At 32.9% G+C, this 20662-nt stretch overlaps 2 protein-coding genes across 9 annotated transcripts in view; one reads left to right on the top strand and one right to left on the bottom strand.

Moving 5' to 3' along the window:
• Positions 1-958: 958 nt before the first annotated feature.
• Positions 959-9031, top strand: LOC100164929 (macrophage migration inhibitory factor homolog). 2 transcript variants are annotated; one of them, XM_016801880.2, is made up of 3 exons: positions 959-1082; positions 3475-3662; positions 7608-9031. In XM_016801880.2, the coding sequence occupies exons 1-3, from the start codon at positions 1041-1043 to the stop codon at positions 7708-7710; spliced, it is 333 nt and encodes a 110-aa protein (XP_016657369.1). In that variant the 5' UTR covers positions 959-1040; the 3' UTR covers positions 7711-9031.
• Positions 9032-9378: 347 nt separating this feature from the next.
• LOC100166947 (cAMP-specific 3',5'-cyclic phosphodiesterase) overlaps positions 9379-20662 on the bottom strand; it is a 519645-nt gene continuing 508361 nt past the window's right edge. For all 7 annotated transcript variants that reach the window (XM_029489182.1, XM_029489181.1, XM_029489179.1 and 4 more), the window contains 11 exons: positions 16768-16880; positions 13732-13825; positions 13250-13512; positions 12368-12466; positions 12021-12185; positions 11520-11619; positions 11277-11431; positions 11056-11178; positions 10788-10970; positions 10585-10699; positions 9379-10367 (listed from right to left, as the gene is read on the bottom strand). In XM_029489182.1, the coding sequence (XP_029345042.1) occupies positions 10213-10367; positions 10585-10699; positions 10788-10970; positions 11056-11178; positions 11277-11431; positions 11520-11619; positions 12021-12185; positions 12368-12466; positions 13250-13512; positions 13732-13825; positions 16768-16880 (1565 nt within the window). In that variant the 3' untranslated portion in view covers positions 9379-10212. The remainder of the gene's footprint in view (positions 10368-10584; positions 10700-10787; positions 10971-11055; positions 11179-11276; positions 11432-11519; positions 11620-12020; positions 12186-12367; positions 12467-13249; positions 13513-13731; positions 13826-16767; positions 16881-20662) is intronic.

Raw genomic sequence — 20662 nt, 5'->3', positions numbered from 1 at the left:
AATTAATCCAAATAATTAAGCAGTCGACTACAACGAGTAGAAATGAATAAATAAATGACAAAATACATAGGTAGATATGACGAGTTTTATTTTCTGTAGAACAATTCGTGATAATATTATCTCTACGCCTTGTAGTCGTGTAGGCAACACAAACGTCGTGAGTTTCCCATTCGCAAGCAAAAATGCTTAATTTGCCTATACAAAACGCCTTGGAATGCGCGTTCGATCAGATATTATTATAGTACACAGGCTGGCTAGATACTAGTTGTACGATTTCTGTGGTTATACGTTTATACCGCGTACATGATTGCACTAAGTAATCATTTTATAAAAAAATTGTATATTATTATGGATGGTAGGCCATTCGTATTTGTCGAGTCTGGCAGGATACGTGGATATTGTGCAGATACACATAATACCAGCGCGTTCCGTACCTGCGGGAAAATGATATTCTGCAATGGTGTACCTATATCCAAAAACACTGGTGTCTTTTGAAACGCCTATATGACATATTTAAAGCTCAAGCACTCACTCACAAGCATGACGTGATAATAAAAAAAAAAAATACTTCAAAGAAAAATTGCCTGAAAACTTAACTCATTAAAGTTCGTCGTCCACTTGAAAGCAGTGATGAAATACAAACAGCAATACGTGACATCCATCGTCAACCACCAAAATATTTAAATATTATAATATCTTATTTAACAAAAATCAAAATACCTGTTTTGAGTGAACAATTATATTCATTACAGGCCAAACTGTAAGTGACGGAATTTCTATAACACTATAACAAATTTGGAAACATCTTATTTTATAAAACGTGTTATATTAATTATAAATAAATCAAAACAATTATACGTTTACGTCATATCGATGATAAAATATTATTACAAAATTAATAATTTATCTTATCGTCTTGTGTGGGTATAATGTTGCTCGTATACAAATGTCAAGTACAGTGTAGTAAGTAGTTATACATATAAAATGTTACAATCGTGTACTCGCGTAAGAATATATTTTATATCCAAGCAGACATTTTGATGAACAACAGAAATATTATGCAAGTGTCTAGCATGTTCAAGGTAATATAGTTAAATGATAACTATAGCTCAGTACGATTATTATTCGTATAAAAAGGTCTGTTTTTTGTTCGTCTTTTTTTTTTTGTAAATGTCAGTTTCATGTTAATATAATATTATAATGTTTCAAAAAAATGTGTAAATGTTATCCATGCGTAGTGAAAAGGGTAAATCGTTTTCCATCGGTTTGTTATCGGGTTAACCCCTCACCCTCCCCTTATATACGTATTTGTCATACTGTATACTTATGATTAAAATATTTTAGAACGATTTCATTTTGACGTGTCACAAAAGACCGTCGATAAAAAACTATACGTTTACATAATCGTAATACGTAAAAAAACTGCACGTGGACGGTATTTTCGGGGTCATGATCGAGTGTCGCTGGTCCATCCCGATTATACAATAATTATAACATTCATTATAATATTATATAATATTTTACCGTTGACAGTGTTTTGCAAATTTCAGTAAGCGATACGCGCGACATTATCGTACCACAAAGCTATAAATTATACACGAGCACCATTATAATATAGCTTATATTATTATTATTTTTAGTTTTTAAATTATTACATAATACGCCTTTTATACTATTTGACGCGTCACTCTACGGTGTTTTGGGCGAATAAAGCATAATATACGATAACACGCAATGAGCTACACCATTGACACGAATTTGGCCGCCAGCCAGGTTCCCGACGGCTTTCTGTCCGATACTTCCGACTTCCTGTGTGCACTTTTCGACCGGCCTAAAAAGGTAAATATTTACGACAACGCGCATAGAGCATTAGTCCGAAGGTTGGTGAAACAGCGCAAGCAAGTCAACAATAACGATTTACTCGAGTTAATAGTTAAGTCCAGTAAACGTATATCGTTATTTTGTTGATATAGTTATATTGTTATAATAGTAGATAGTTAAAAACAATACATTTAACTCGCCAACTTTTAAGTTAATATGGAACCTATTATTACATTACTCGGATTAAAAAAAAGTTGATCCATACTTTTTTTAAAATTATTTCGTGGATGACATAAAGATGATGTTTACCATCTATAATATACATAATACATGATATATTATTTTATCAAGAAACATAACAAGAGTTATGCTATTATTATTGTATAGTATTTGATTATTTTTATTTAAACCGTATATATAGGTACAGTCATTGATATCATGTGTGTGGTATGGTTCATAAAATGTATGAAACCATGACTACATTGACACAAGACCCGGTCTAAGGGACCAAATTTTCTGTGACCAATTCTATGGGACCAATTTACTAAATACGATTTCCTTTAATTTATTCCAACACAATTTACTAAGACTATAATATTGTGGTTATGTGTGACGGGACGAAAAAAAATATCGCATTCAGTGGAGCTCAATTATAATAAAACACTAATACATTATAATATTATATACATATTATATGTACGCGATTTATGCACTTTTATAGACGTTATCGTTCGCACAATATTATTATTATTCTATGCCAACTCCCATCCCTTCCACCGTCGTAAACTTTCACCTGCTATAATAGTTGTCACCGACAACAATAATTATTACTATAATATTATATTGTCAACAAACTCGACAGATTATTAATTTTTTTTTCGGTTTTACGTAATCTCCCGATCTGTATTCGAAGCGCCGTGGCCGATCGATAGGTGTAACAATAGTGTATTTAGGTACCTAACAATATATTATTATTACTATTTTTATTATGTACGTAACGCGATTAGGAAACGTTCGAGAAATCTCGTCCCGTTTATGTTGTATAATGTTATGATACATTATAATAAAATATTATTATTGTATTATTTCACGTGTACCTATATAATATAATTGATTATACATTTTGTATAATATGGGTAGACTGTATAATAGCTCAATAAGTGATATTGTGAAGAATATCGATACCTACGTGTTAAAAACTTAAAAATTTGATAAGCAGGAATTAGGTAAAGTCTATAATATACGAACTAAAACTATAACTAAAACTATAACTTACATAAAAAAAAAGCGTCGAAAAATGAATTGTAGTTTAAACCAAGTATAAAATTTATAAGACAAGTCAGTATGCTTTTTCGTAGTTCAATAAATTCAAATATTAATTGATATAACAATAATGTTATTATAATATATTGCAATAATACCATTGGATAGGACACACGACATTGATTTGCCGATAGGATACTCCACGTCGGTAAACACCAAACACAATTTATAAATATTTAAGAAATAGAAAAACGTTCTTTGTATAATCTCATCGCGGTAAAGTTTTGTTGTTTTAAAAAACAAAACGTCTTTATCGCATATTACACCATAGTATAATACTAAAATTAGGTTTGTTCGGTGATTTTTTAATACAATTGTCTCGGACCGCAGGTGATCATGGGACAACTGCGATCTGGACAGGAGTTCGACTTTTCCGGTTCGACCGACCATTGTGTCGTGATGAACCTGACCAGAGGATCGCTGCGACCAAACACGACGACGGACGAAGAGGCCATCGAACGGTACGTGGCGGCCATCAGCGAATACCTTCAAAACGCGCTCGGAGTTCCCAAGTCCAGGTACGGCTTTACGACTTTACCTCCATAATATATATGAGATTTAGATAATACGATAACGGGTAGGTCGTAGGTATATTGCATATAATATGTAACCGGAAATCTGCCGAGTCGAATAAGCGACATCCTTTTTCAACCCGTTGTGTTTGGACAGTTAATCTTAAACAATTTACATTAGTAGGCACCTATACATAAGACTGTGATATCTGCGTCACGACCAAAAAACATATATACTACGGTTGAACGATAGTCGGTGCAGGAATAATAACGATCACGACCTACGGTTCATTATGAACGCACTGTGATATTTTCTACAAAAACATTTTCCGGTGATCGACACGCGTTCGACGGACAATTTGTTATTAAAATATAAGACGATTAGTTATTTAGCACATTCAATAATAATTATAGGTTATAGTACATAAATCAGGCAAAATTATTGACGTCCATTTGTGATACTTCCAAACGTTCATACACGTAGATTTACAATTCCACGATTCCTATACAGTTAGTTTTAAGCTTTCGGGGAGGATTTTCACGTATTTATAAGTAGAAACCATGTTTTCAACGATTTATTCTAATTGTATTTGAGTTAAGCTTTGTACGGAGGAAATCAATGAAGGTAGATGATTTTAACTGATAACTCTTCGACACATTTTTAATTTTCAAGTCGTCATAATAATTGTGTTGTTTGTACGTATACCATATTATACAAAACTGCAGTAATGGTGCTCGCCGAGAACTAAGTCTTAGAATTTATTGCAGAATAGGTCGGTTGTTTGAGTGATATTTCATAATACTTTATCAAACGCTCGTGCAATGACAAGAAACTGTCCGACGCGTATTGTTTGTTTTTAAGCCCAAAGGCTATTGAATCGGGTGGTGGTAATCTCTCACATTATATGTTTACCTGAGAAGTTTTTGTTTTTATTAGAAATAGAAGCTTCGACAAATAAGGTCATTAGCCTACAAAGTTGTACATGGGTCTTATATTATACATATATTATGGTAATATATCTATTATATTATTTTTACACGTAATATAGGAAGAGACGTATAATATTATTTACACGTTTAGTATTTATTATTAATTATATATTATATATATATATATATATATTTTTATTTGTTTTAATAAAAAAAAGTAAATAGGAATTTTGACAAAAATCGGGGACCCTGAATTACCAAGCTTATATAAAATAGACAAACGTGGATTTTAGAAAAAATAATATTAAACAAACTTAAAAAGGGTGATGGAGGGGCGGGGAGGGTAATACAATTTGTACAAACATTTGGCGAAAAATTGACTAGTCTTTTAAATTATAAAATGAATACATACTAATAATTTATTATTATATTCAAAAAATGTATACATATATATATATATATATATATAAATAACATTATATAATATTATACACGTTTGAAAATACAAAGAAAGGTAACATTATATTTGCAAGTATATACCTAAATAGTAAATCTATATATATAAAAATGAATGTATGTGTGTCAGTGTGTGTGTCCAAGTTACCATGACAACCAATTATATATTATTTTGAAATTTCTGATGGAATGTTTTGTATATAAATGGTTGCCATGGTGATCTGTAAAACATATTATTCATATAGAGTTGGCAATTTTAATGGGCAACGAAGTGAACGGGATCAGATATGTTTATATACATAGATAGATTATACCTCTGAGCATAGGATAGACTAATTTAAAAAGGGAGAGGTGCTCAAACAGGGATTTTGATATTTCATATGGAAATTTTTGTTTTAAATGGTTGCCATAGGTTTTGAAGCTATTATAATAATAATTATTGGTTGCCGGGAAACGAAGTGCACGGGATCAGCTAGTAATAAATAAAATACTATCGGAAGAGAAATGCAAGGTTTACTTGCTATAATTTTTTTTTTTTTATTATTGAACTTAAGCCCGGTCATTATGGTCATTAGCATTTGTAGGTGGGAGGTCGGTTGGTTCGGAACACGTGTATATATGTACCGAGGATTTGTCACTAAAACTCGGGCGGTCACAATCGCTATAATTTATTTATGTAGGTACTTGACTTTTTTTAAATTTGTTTAATTGTTATAAAAATTTAATTTAACTAAACTCCCTAAAGTCTCGCATTGTCATAAGCATCATTGTGAAACCGTATGAAACGTTCGACAGAAATCAATAACAGTTTCAATTTAAGGGCATATGTGTTTCTTATATATTCCTAAGCACTGAGATAATAATCAGGGAAATACTGGAATTTTGAGACGTACCGTTATATAATTATTATAATATACTTAGCACACGTATAAAAATGCGTTTTATTTGCGACAATTTTACATAATATACCTATCATAATATTATGACGAAATTGTGTTACCTATAAAAACTTGGTGGCGAGCACTCTTGGAACGATGGAGCTTCTGACCCGACTGTAAAAATTTATATTCGTGGAGGGTTATTGCCACCACCGTATTAAAGGATGACGCCCGAAAATACTATATAATTCATATACGATCCACGCACGGTATAATAATATATTGCGTGTCATAAAACAAGTGGGCTCCACAGTACGATATGTCTTTGAAATAATCAAACCATCGAGTACCCATTAAATAAATATCTAGCGGGTATATAATAATATTATGACGGTAAACAGCGTATGTACCTTTAATTATTATGACAACATTGACGAGTGTAGTGTAATACAATATTATTATCGTTACACCGCCACTTCGTAGTGAATATAATATAATATGTTATATTACGTAAACGATACAGGTATATATGGGTACATAATATTAGTATGACTCTACACGGTTTTTTTTTCATATTTCCATTTATCACTGTTTGCCCTCGTAATAATTATTATTTATTATTCAGTGTAATATCACGATGCGTCGGTACCTACCTATTATTCATTTGGGCACTTGTCAAAACGCCCGACCGTCTGTAGTTCTGTATACAACAGTGTTATGATACTACACTGTATATTATGTATTATGAGAGTATAGTTTGCACCTCCTCGCCGCCAATGTATAGGACGATTTAGCAATATTATTGTATTAATATCGTTTGCATTTGGCGTTCTCGTACCACGACTGACGTCCGTTAATACGGTTGTCAGTGGCGAGACGTGTGAAATAATATTATGTCTATTATTGTGAAGGTATCAGTTTATCTATTCGAAAGCGTGGTTCACCAAACGGCATTCGGGCACATAATGGTATCATTGAACACGCATTTTAGTAAACATTGTAATCGAGATTATATTCTAGGTACCTATATATATATATATATATATATATATATATATTATGTACCTATGCAGTGGTCAACTGTCAACTGAGCTTACGTTTTAAATAACGCATTTCATATTTCCACCATACCATAATATACTCTAATATAATATATTATTTACTTATAACAAAGTTGTGGTAAACATGAAATGTGGCCGAAAGAGGTCGGACCGTGGCCACAGCATATTAGACTTGGCCTGGCCGCCACTGCCACCATAAAAGTTGAAGCACCTGCATCAAAATTTAGCCTTCCGGCCCGCAAGTGTTAATCTGGGAACGTTGTTTATACCAACACATAGGTACTTGGTATAAAGTTGTGTTACAGTTGTTCGTTAATAGAATATAACATTCACTGAAACAGCTTTGAGGTTACAGAAAATATGGAAGTTAGTGATGTCAATTTTTCATACTTACAGCTGCAGCAGAGTACTATTGTTATATTATAATAATCACAAAACCATAAAAAAAAAACACCCTTTTTATAGCCTACATTTCGCTATTGTGTATAATATTATAATATTTTGTAAATCGCATAGACTGTTGTAGATGCCATATTATTATAATACTTATCATATTATATGGGTTCCGTCGGCCAAACGATTTGATAACACTAATGATATATTTTTTTTTGTTTTCGTGTGCGTAGAATTATGATTTTTTACTACGAACACGACATGGCGCTGATCGGCAACAACGGAAGAACTTTGAAACGTATTTGGTCCGAAATCGGCACGTTTCCTTCGGATTGAAATGCAGACGACCATGGCCATCGACTGCAGTTTTAATATTATGAATAATAGTATATAACATAAAAACCAATATAAATTATCAACACCAATATATTGTACCGAGTTTTTCATATTTTATTCGATCTATTTGGTACAAAATTACAGACCTATAGACATAATAATAATAATAATAATCATAATAATAATAATAATAATAATAATATTTATGTAAATATATTATATATTTTTATAAACACATACACATACGTATGATGTACATGTCCATAAAATATATAAATATATATATATATACTCGATGTGCATTTAACTTTGAATACAACACTGATAAATAAAATTGTTCTTAAATTCAAATTATTATAATTAAGCACCGCTCGTTAGATCCTTTTGAAACAAACAAAGTGATGCACACTAAACGGCCGTAGTGTATTGTTATATAATATTATGTAATCAGGACGTGTGTTATCAACAGATGCAAAAGATGATATTGTAATAATATTGACAATAACTAAGGCTCGCGAAAGATATTCTCCGTAATTTAAATGGTATATATATATATATATATTATACATATATTATGGTAATATATGTATATGTATCTATTATATTATTTTTACACGTAATATAGGAAGAGACGTATATTATTTACACGTTTAGTATTTATTATTAATTATATATTATATATATATATATTTTTTTTTTATAAAAAAAAGTAAATAGGAATTTGGACAAAAATCGGGGACCCTGAATTACCAAGCTTATATAAAATAGACAGTCAATAGACAAACGTGGTTTTTAGAAAAAAGAATGTTAAACAAACTTAAAAAGGGTGATGGAGGGGCGGGGAGGGTAATACAATTTGTACAAATATTTGGCGAAAAATTGACTAGTCGTTTAAATTATAAAATGAATACATACTAATAATAATTATTATATTCAAAAAATGTATAAATATATATATAAATAACATTATATAATATTATACACGTTTGAAAATACAAAGAAAGGTAACATTATATTTGCAAGTATATACCTAAATAGTAAATAATAAATAAAATACTATCGGAAGAGAAATGCAAGTGAATTGACAAATGGAATCTGCAAACACAATATATTATACTTTGAATCTGTAAGAATAGAACGGAAAATTTATGAACCCAACTGATAAAAGTAACGTATAACACTGTCTTGTGGCAGACGACAGAAAATCACAGCCCTAATCGAAAGTTTTCGGAGACGTCTTATTAGCGTGTGTCGTATAATACACACAATAGTTAACAAAAATGTTAAAATATTATGTAAAAATTATAACGATGGTTAAAAAGTTGAAACGTTATAATATTATTATAGATTTCTTCGATTTCGACTTGGCAACATTTTAATCATCTGAGTTATTTTACCATTGATTCGTAAAAAATACACATTTTAAAACTGAATTAAATCCCAAGTTTTTTAAATTATATTTTGATTTCAGATTTTTTAAATACCAAACTATGAAATTAAATAAGATTGAAATATGCTTGGAAATGATAAAAATGTTAACGAAAGTTTTATATATATATATTTTTTTTTATAATAACTTGAATTATAAATAAAAAAAAAATATTTGTGTATATAAAAAAGATCAAAGCCAGAATTCCGTTGCTTACAATATGATCAGAAAATCAATCGTTACTTCTTCACTTGATGTTTTAATCAGGTTAGGTTCATTTTCAGGGATATACATTTGTTTGTATTACTTAAAATTATATGTTCGAAAGATATACGATTAATAATATAACTATTAATTATGACAATAGTTAATTGTATATATTCTTATATATAACATCATTTCGTTTATTAAACAGCTATAACATCAATAAATATTAAAATAATGACTAAACAAGACAGATAATTATTTGAAAAATCAAAAGAAGAATAACTACGAAAACGGTAATCAATAATAAAAAAAAAAAAAAAAAAAAAAAAAAAACAAACGAGCAAATTCTCTCTCCGAACAACACAAACTAACATTAATTAATAATTAATAATACGTACCTAAATGTATAACAACAAAATTACATCAAAATTTTAATAATAATAAAGTGTTTTTTTTTTTTTATCTGTGTTTTATATATTATCATGTATATATAACTATTTATGTAAATGAGATTAAAGGAATTTGCAGTTAATTAATTTTTTTTTCGTTTTTTGTTTATTATTATCATTAATCATAATCTTTTTTTAAACTTGTTTTTATTTTTTACATAGACAGAAAAAAAAGCGTTTTGGATAGATTCCGTACACGCACACACACACGTATACACACGCACACACACAGATACACGGACACACCATGTAATTCTTGGGGGAGGGGGGGACAAAGGGCGTTGTGGTTTTATATTTATTATTTTGTTGCCAAAAGACGGGGACGAGGTGAGTCGCTCGTTGTTTTGCTCATTGTTTGGTCCTCCACCAGGAGTTGACTTTTTCGCCCAGCTTGCGACACCAGCCGACTAGTTTGCGTCACATCGCGGCCACCGAGTCTTCGTCGCCTTCCTCGAGCGTCACGTGAAACCTGATGTTCGGGTCCTGGTCGCTAGCCGAGGGCTTGGAGTCGTCGTCGTCACCGCTGTCGCGGTCTTCGGACTCGTCGTTGGGTGGGCTGGGTGGAATCATACCTGTTGCGCGCAAAAACCAAACCGGGTCTTAGTATACTCTGTACATAACACGTGTACGTACGTTACCCATTATCGTCACGTCGACGAAAACTGAGACAACGACGACGGTGCAGGTAATATATATATATAGTAATATACGTAGGTATCGTCAAAGAGAAAAACGACATAGTCCTGCGTATACGCATAACTAAACCATAGCATTATACTATATACTTACTCTGGTACCAATCTCTGTTTTCTTCGAGGGTATCGAGTATTTCCTGGGCGTCGGGATGCACCAAGTCGGCCCACGTCTCCCACAGAGGGTGCACGATATAATCGATGAATCCGACCTGTCCACAGAGAATACAACAGTAATATATTGTAATAGGGTTGGTGGTTTGTTTATAGAGTTCCGTAAAAGTTTGATTATCGCATTACCTGCGATTTTTCGATCGTAGCGCTGTGCCTGTCACACATCGGACTAATGTCCAGGTTTTGTTCTCGCTCTTTGTCACCCTGCTGGAAGAATTCTTCCATCAACAGGTCGACCCATCGTTTGTATAGTTCCAACGGTTTGGTGGGGTTACTCAAGTCCGCGCAATGTACCAAGTTTTGCAAGACCTGTTTGAAAAATGTACATAGATATATAATGTATTTTGATATTTCATGTGTTCGTAGCGAGTGTCACTGCAGTGGTCTAATTTACTTGTATTCTGTCGGTGTAGTTGTCCAGCAACAATACCCCAGAGCCGGCCACTTTTTTTGTTTCAACCATGGTTTTGAGGTCTGCCAATAGGCTCATATGTTTGGACATGTCAGTGGAAAGTACCTATATGTGAGTAGGATAGAGCACGAAAACGACATTAATAATGATAGAAATATTATATGCATACTATAAAAAAATGAGCATCGAGACACTAGTCTTACCATGTCGATAACCATTTTTCTCAGAGTTTGCCTTTGTTTTTTGTTGATGTTCTGGAATATGTCACACCCGTCGTTTTGTAAAAGTTTGAAAGCCACAGCCAAATGATGGTTTTCGAGCACGGACTCGTCGTTGTACATCAGAGCCAATTCAGAACCTGCGCAAAAAATGAGAACGAAAAACGTCATAAAAATATGCGGCAATCTAAAACAGCAGATATAATATATTGTTGAAGTGTTATTTACTCGAGTTGATGAGAAACTGATTGGTCAGTCCGGGATGGTCGACGTCGTGTATGGCGGCCGCGAAGAGGGCAGCGGTGATTTCCAGCGGAGTAAAAACGCTCTGAAAAACGATCGACGGTTTAAACAATATAATATTATTATCCCATCACAGTATAGAACACCGTTATGCGTGCTTGGTCAAGTTCCGATTATGATATAATATAATAATATGATCTTAGGTTTAAAGTCGGGATAATAAAAAGTGGCCGCTGATGCGCACACTTCTGGTGGTCACTTGTTGTAATAATTTCGAAAAAAAAGTGCGTACATTTTGAAATTTATCAAATATAGATACAATTACTTAATACAAATGTATTAGAAAGATGTTGTATACGAGTTTTAGAACCCCTGTTTTCGAAGAAAATAAAAGGTTGCTATCACATCGCCAGCGGCCAATTTTCATTCTCCCGACTATAGTGGGTATAGTAAGTTTAGAATTTTTCGCTGGTTTATTCTGCTCACCTCTAAAGCCGGCGAGTTCAGCAGGACGTTGGTGGACTGGACGACGTCCGCCGCGTGGGTGCTGTTGTGGAAAGGATTGTCTTTGGCGTAATGGTCCTCTAGGGTCATCATGAACGCAACAAACGTTTTAGCAGGAATCATGAACGTTTTCAATAGCTCTCGGTTCTGAAAACAAGAGAAATAAATAGCAATCATTAGCCATAGCCATTTGGTTAACAACGTGGCAAACGAGCTCTGCGACTACAACTGCTGAGCAGCAAGTGTATATCATCCAGCTGTAGTCTCCTCCCCGTCGCCTTTACTGTCATTATTATTATCGTTGTTGTTGTTCATGTTGTTGTAATTACCTGGAACACGGTATATGCTATGGCCGTCAGCGGCCGGTTGTTGGTCAAATCGGCTATCCGGAATATATCGATACCCCATTTGTCTATTTCGGCCAAAGTCTGAAAGAGAAACCACGAGGGGTTGTTGCAATAATTATCAATAATACAATGTATACGATATTCAACGAGAATACTAGTAGGTATAATAGGTATAATGCATAGGTATAATAGTTGTAGGTGTACAAGGCACGTGTTCAAATTAATAATACGGGTATCTACATTATTAGTTGTGAGAGTTTACTACTAATAATTGTTCCGCCGAAAACGAACTTTCTGGTCGTGTTTCAAGAGGGTTAACCGTGATATTGTCTCAATGGCTCGACAATAATAGAACGTCGAATGGGGATGGATAACGATCATAATAGTATAGCGTGTATTATATTATCTTACTACTTAACGGTCATACGATTTCATTTTATTTTCGACACTAAATGGGTACAACACCAATGCTGTACCCAATAACAGAACGCTGTTTGACCGCTTCAAATATTATCGTGGAAATTTGCATAAAGTCCTCCCAGTCTGCGTTTTTCCACGGCGTTCTCAAGTAACATAATATTCCGGTATGTAAAACACTTACATTACGATAGATTATTTTTGACATTCAGTGTAATCGAACACAATTTTCCGGATAAAACTATGAGAAATATTTAAGGACAATAATTTTATAACACTTTAGTTCTTAAGTAAACAATCATTTAACCATAAAAAAAATATGGCCTGTATGCCCGTCACACGCAATCGTACACGTTCGGTCGGTTTTCGTACAACGACATAATATTATAATTATTATAAAATAATATTATCAAAGCGTTATAATAATTTATCGTATTTTCGACTCACGTGTCCCAATTCTTCTTCCTTGGGCGTGTCCACGCCGAATTTCGGCAATCGTTCGCCGGCGAAGCTGTTTGTGTGCGACAAGGCTCTCTTCACGCCCGATATATGCGACATTGGCGTCACTTTGGTGACTTTTTTCTTGGACTGCGGGCCGGACTGAGAACTGGACGAAGCGCCGGAAGAGGACGACGCCTTGTTCTGTCTCGCCTCGTCCTGTTGGTTATCGTCGGTATGCAGTGACGGTATATCCAGCTCTTGTTGTTTGTCTGAAAGCGAAGAGGAAAAAGCATTTTTTAAATTTATTATTCACGTCTCATGCGCCATACAGTTCTCGAATCTCAGAAGTTATCGTCGGAAAATTATCGATATTTAAGAGAGAGACAGAGAGAGAGACAGAGACAGAACTGGACGGTTGGCTTAAGATATTATATGTATAAGTGCATATTATATACTTTTATTATTTATACGATTACCGGATTACTCACCGAGAAAGGTTGAACAAATGTATTCAGATATTTGATTTCCGGATTTACTAGACTCGGAGAAGTGACTAAGCTCTTTGTTAAGCATTCTTTTAAACTGTAACATAATATACAAAATATAATTGAATTAAACAGCTATACATTGTTAGTCGAACAAAACAGATCTACAAATATAAATAACTTAGTGTTTGAGAAACTTCAAAATGCCAATTGTTCATAAATTATAATATATTGTCATACAATATTATATACTAAATAGAAAATTAACGGCATAAAAAGTATAATAATACGTTATACGTTTCAATGAATTTCAAGTACCTACTTTGTTTTAAAACATAACTAAAAATGTAACGCGCTTTAAATAATGGAATATTTTAAATATGTTAAATCAAATGAAACTTATCACATAACTGCTTAATATTATAATTAAAATTCAATGATTTTATATAATATTTTTAAGTTTACAGATATTAAAAATAAAGTACCGATATAAATGTATTCTAAAATTATTAATAATATTAAATAGTACTTCATATTTATTGGCTCTATTGAATCTAACTTTACTGAGCATAACCTAGACATGATACATATTATTTGTAATTAATTTATAAATAGTTGATTACGACAGTTGCTATAAGTATATATTATAAGTTATAACTTAAATATTTTAACTATTAAATAAGCAATACCGTTGTAGCTTAAATTAAATAAAACAATGTAATAATATAATGTAATTTTTTGTCTGATGTTCTTTTTCATATAATAGGTATATAATACAATATTTACGGATGAATTTGAATTTAAGAATTGGTAATCAGTTCAGGCAAAAGATTAAGGTCACCAAAATATTTCTTTTCATCACGTCCTGTATACTCAGCGTGCATTATAGTAAGCTCCAATAGATAATTTACTATATTATTATTATACTATATAGATACTATGCATACTGTACATAGTACATACTTTATATAAGAAAAATGCGCATCGTTCTTATTTTTTTTTACAGTGTCCATCCAATTCTTTACTATATATTTTCTTTTTTCTTTGTATTCAAATCACTGGATGTGTTTACGTCTATATATATATATATATATATTATGTGCGCTTCCGCCGCGGAGTTATGGGAAATTCAATTTGCGTAAGGGGAAAAACCAAAATCGATTCCTCGGATATTTTCCACTTGAAAAACGTCTAGCTATCCTCGTGCTTTCGAACCGGGAAGCCTCCGTCGAGTGTTCAAATATAAATTGGCCGTGTTTATGCTGCACAAGGTTAGTATACTGGAAATAATAATAATAGTACGAAAAAAAAACAGAATTCTATTTCTTGGTGTTTTTTTTCCCCAGAGAGTTTGTGCATTAATTTTGAACAGTATAGCTAGTGGCTGCTAACCATGACTGTCGAAAACCGTAAGCCGCTGCACACTTCTCCAAAACAATTTGCATAAACCAATTTTATATTTTATTTGTTATATTTTCATTTCAATATCCAAGTCGCTTATTATATAATTTAATTATTATGCAACGTCTGCGAACACTCCGGGGCACTTCACTCAGCTCGCGCACAATGATATTATGATAATGTAATAGAATGTACCTATGTGGCACAATTAAATATTTTGCCCCATTAAACGATTAAGGGCCCGTTTTACAATAGTTAAACTAAGGCTGAACCGTGGAATTCAGCCGGTAAAATCAGTGGGTTAAGTGTAACCGAGGTTTAAACTATGATTGTAAAACGGGTCCTAAGAGAAACAATATTATGTTTAAATATACAGGAAATAATACGTTGCCATATTATTATATAGTATATTATGATACGTGACTGAACTTGTGCTGCTATTATCCTTGCCGAGAAGAAGATCATTAAGAAACTAAATTCATTACGTCAAGTTTGTATTCTACAAAATGTTTTCGATGATCGAATACGCGACGTTCATCGGTGGAACTTATACCACAAACGACGCTTTTATCAAATGGTATATTATATTGTAACCGTTGCAGTTTCAAGAAAATTGATTTTAAGTCCCTGACAAAACTTAATGATAATGTATAATCTGGTCATGTGAGCTCCACGAAATAAAAAACGATTACTTAAAAAACCATAAATATTTATGATATATTATGTTGTACGTAATATATATATTATTATATGGGAAGTGGTCAAAAATGACAATATGACACATAATTAACTCGTCGTAAATACTCTATACCCTGCAGCATGCCATGATTAAACATTTATAAATGTATAAAAAATTTGATGTGCACAAAAATATGTGCAACCAATGGACAATGACTGACGAGTGTTTGTTAATTACAGTATTTCAAAACAATGTAAAATATAAAGGTACAGGTAAATGATTACTTAAGTATATCATTAAATAGTTGTTGTGGCTATTGTCGAAAAACGAAGCAGATAACTTAAAACATAATATGGAATATAATATTATTAAAAATAGATTAAACAATAAAAAGTATAATATAAAAGAACAACAAAATTAAAAATCTGTATTCATAACATATGACAAATTTTATTGTCATTTTAAACCACTTTCAAAGTTCAAGATTGAACGCATATAATTTAATAATTGTGAAAACAACACAAACATTGCTAGGCTCGATTCTAAAAATGTTATCCTCAAAATTAAATGTTATCTATCTTTCTTGGCATCTTATAAAATTGTATATACTAATTGAATATATTATAATATTATGATACAATAATTATAAATTAAACAAATTATTTTATATAGGTAAGTAAACATTTTATTTTATTTCTTAACGTCTAAACAGATGATATTATGTTTATGCTTAATATATGGTCACTGAGAAAAAATAACATTCTGGTTGCCAGATCCATGACATAATTGAATTCTGCCATTACAACGCCAACGTATGTGACTGTATTTACATAAAAACAAACATATAGGACAATTTTCTGGGCTATTTTATAATATAATAATATTATGTTTATTATTAATACGCATTTAACTCGTGATTTTATATTTTAAACGCAGCGAAGTATGATTATTCCACATACCTTCGACGATGCCATGTCTGAAACTGATCTATGTGTCTGGATGGTTTCCAATTGATCCAAACACCAATCCAGTTCCTCGATAGTCTCGATGGACATTTTGAGATATGCGTCATCTGAAAAAAACAAACAAAAACTATGTTATTTTGAAATCATTGGATAACTGCAGCTGTAATTAAATAAATTATTTTTAAATTTATATATGTTGTATATTATATTATGAAGAAAATAAATAAACAAACATTATCTATATATATTGAATCTAACTTAGTTTTGGATACGAAGGAAACCGGTTTGTTTGTTTATTTATTATTATTATTATTATTATTATCATTATTAATTATTTATTTATTTGTTTGCACTTGCATTTTTCCATTTGTAATATATATATTATTCATTGAACAAATAATTTATTGTTACATTTTTTTCTACCTTATGTCTATTCTATAATAAAAAAAAATAATACAATTTACCACTCTAGTGGTTGAATTCAAATTGTAGGATATATAATTTTCAGAAATTAGCAATAACAATAACTACAATATGTAAATACTAATTATATTATATTTTATATAGCCAAAAAATAGTCATATGTTTTTTAATTAAATTATTAAAAAAATAATTTCTTCCGGAGGAAGGTTGGGCACCTAGTATTATAATATATTAGTATAAAATGTGTCGCTCAAGCGTTTCTAAAAAGTACTAAAAACTTTCTGACAGTTTTTTTTTTTTAAAGTATTTTTGTTCTTATGTTTCGCCGCAGCGATGTTTATTAGTTTCGAGTTAGAACACGAATTTTCTGAGGACGAAAACTTTATCGGCGTGCTCTGAATGTTTATTGCTTTAAGCTAACTACATAAGTAGGTATATCTTAGAAATACGCAAAACTTTAGACCGTGCATATATGCACCCTAAAATTGTAGCTTAGCCGAACTACAAGCGCGTACGAACAAAAATTATCATTTTTCAAAATCTGTCAAATATAGGTAGCTGGTATGTTAATATACCGTTGACGGTTTTTGTTTTTTAACACGGATATCCACGGTTGAGGTTTTTTGACACCGTATATACCTAGTATAGTTCCCGGGAACAACGCTGCAGGTTTCAAATTATTATTAAATTTTGGAATATTGAAAGCTTGTGTGACGTGTACATGTGATGTCAAGAGTGTAAGCTACGCCGAACAGTTATGTTTGTAACCACAAAAAAAACCGTTTCGCACGTCCTCTATAGCTAAAGAACGGGTGTAGCCCCCGCCGTTCGACGGTTCGCATATTTTATACGAGTAATTCATAATAATACATCGTCGGAGAACCCCGCGGGAGCTGTGACGGTGAAAATATTGCAAACAGTCGTTTACAAAAATGTAATAATTGATCGTATACAAATTATTAATATTATTCGTTTCGTTGCATAGCTATTACTAGATACTATGCTGCACACTTATATAGGTATAGCGTAAAGGTAGCTACCCCCCTCACCGTCGCCACTGGTACAAAAGTCGATAATTTTAATCACAGCCAGCAGCAGCGCACTGTGCGACACTGAACACGGCCGCGGAGTTTCTCGGGTCAAGTGTCGCAACTCAAACACATCGAGTGTATCATATTATATAGTAGGTAGGTACCTATTATAACACATTCATACATTGCAATGTATCATATTATACTTCTGCGGCACGATGGCGTATGTTATAATATTTTAACACTTAAGCAGCATATTATGATTTCCCATCGCAGTAAAGTCACAGACGCGGTGGTCGATTTTATTTCACGCAATCGCGCGCCGTGGCAGGTATAATTAATAATAACGATATCGTATTTACGAAATAAATCATAATGTATCTACGTATAATGTCATCGTACAGTCGTACAGTCGTATATTATAATAGAATATACTTCGACATACGTGTACGGGACGCAATCGTAGGATCGACATCGTGATATTTGTTTATATTATAACAAGCGTATTATACGCGTGGCCCTAAAACTAAAAACAAAAAAAAAAAAATATAAACAATATAATACTCGGTTCGATACATCCCGGAATCGTCGTCGACGGCGAGTGAGACGGTATAACTCGCAACTATGCCCGCGTTTCCGTGTTTCTTTTGTTTTTTTACGATATTAATTATATTTACATTTAGACAGACCTATATAAGTGAGCCAGTGCCTTTTTTATCTCATCTTCCCAAATAAATAATTCATCGACCGAAATATTTCACGCCACTGCTGTGTAGCATAATAGTCGCATCGCGTCAAGAATTTCGTTTCTACGCGGACCCTTAAGAATTTCGAATCAACATATTTATTCAATTACGCACGAATCCCGACGCAGAGCATTTCAAACGTAATCTTTTTTTACGATCTTCCATACGCGAGTAATCGGCGTTTTGAAATCTACAATATATCATTGTCAATGCCGGTTCAACGAGCGTAAAACTGCAACGTATCCCTATCATTTATAATCGAGACTGATCCTTTTCACATTGTTAAACACCCATAAGTTGTTACTTCGAATCGGACGTCAATCGCACTGCATGCGATAGTCTTACAAAATATACTCTGCGGCGGCAGGGTTTTTGAATTTAATATCGTACAAATATTTGTAATCTACTGCCATTCACATACTCTAATGAGCAATGAACTCTGTCAGCGTGTTTATGTAGCAGGTATGTACATAATATCGCGTATGAATATATTATTTAAAAATAAATAATAAATAGTAATTTTGGTGAGTCAACGAGAACTGCAGATGGTGCAGGTCACTACTCACAAGAGGTGCCTCGTGGTGGCCTCTTGGTAATTCTGAACGGTTCTCTAAGCATAATATTTATTTAGTACAAAAACTAGATTTTGTGGAAACGAACAACGCCCGGCAGCGTAGAAACCGAGAAAACAATGACTGTCGAGGGGCGCACATGGTGCTTCCAAAACACGTGAGCATATTATTTATCTTTACACATCTCTATAAAGTGGGCGATAAAAATATAATAACTATCGTCGTTGGACGCGTAAAAAATGTTCACAGAAAATTTCCATCCGCATTTTTTGACGGTTTCCACGGGGATCACTCTGAGTTGGCGTGCGGCAGTATAATAAAATATTTAAAAAAGCCCGACGTCACTTATTATTGATCGACCGTTATCGGTCACGGATGTATTTCAAAGACGTGAATGAGCGTACAGCATAATATACTTCAAGTATAATATAATATATACGAAAGAAAAAAACCGTGCCGCATTTTTAAATAAACTTCGTACTTCGCTGATGCTGCAGGCTGCAACAACTGTCTAAGCACCGGTGACTGACGGCCCGGGCGTCTCTATATTCGTTGTGGCGTAACGAGTGCGCGATTTTTCATTCGTTTCGATCGCAATCGATACGAACCGTTCGTTATTACGATACAACCGGTGTGTGGGTATAGCAACCGACGATGGATTTTCTTTCGCTAACCATTCGTCATGGCGTCTACCTACAACTGCACACGCGTCTTGTACGCCGTCTCCGCCTCCATCGAAACCATGGTTGCGTTTGATAAATTACGAATAGCGCGCCGACGACGTGGCGATAAAATGTTGGGTAAAACATTACGGCGCGATTGGTTGTAACGTCACCAATCAACAGCCAGCCGAAAGTCGTATATATATACACGATATTATATGACACAGCTGCACCTCAACGATACATGCACCAAGTTTAGGCATAGGGGTGTAGTCAGTTTTCTCAAAAATTGACCCAAAGTATAAGCAAGACGTATACGACTTTGGAAATGCAGTTAAGCTAATTTGCATTTGCGATTGGCTTTAATGGTATACCACTAAATACAGCCAGCCTAAAGTCCGATATATATGTAATACGGTTGCACCTTAAAGATACATGCACTAAGTTTTGCTATA

This window comes from Acyrthosiphon pisum, chromosome A2 (assembly GCF_005508785.2).
Source record: "Acyrthosiphon pisum isolate AL4f chromosome A2, pea_aphid_22Mar2018_4r6ur, whole genome shotgun sequence".
Classification (NCBI taxonomy): Eukaryota; Metazoa; Arthropoda; class Insecta; order Hemiptera; family Aphididae; genus Acyrthosiphon; species Acyrthosiphon pisum.
Note: the sequence above shows the minus strand (reverse complement) of the source record. Positions and strands in the feature narration are given on the sequence as shown.

Coding starts and splice junctions, on each gene's coding strand:
- LOC100164929 (XM_016801880.2), top strand. CDS start 1,041: ATGAACAACAGAAATATTATGCAAGTGTCTAGCATGTTCAAG. Junction 1,083..3,474: donor AAGTGTCTAGCATGTTCAAG/GTAATATAGTTA, acceptor CTCGGACCGCAG/GTGATCATGGGACAACTGCG. Junction 3,663..7,607: donor CTCGGAGTTCCCAAGTCCAG/GTACGGCTTTAC, acceptor TCGTGTGCGTAG/AATTATGATTTTTTACTACG.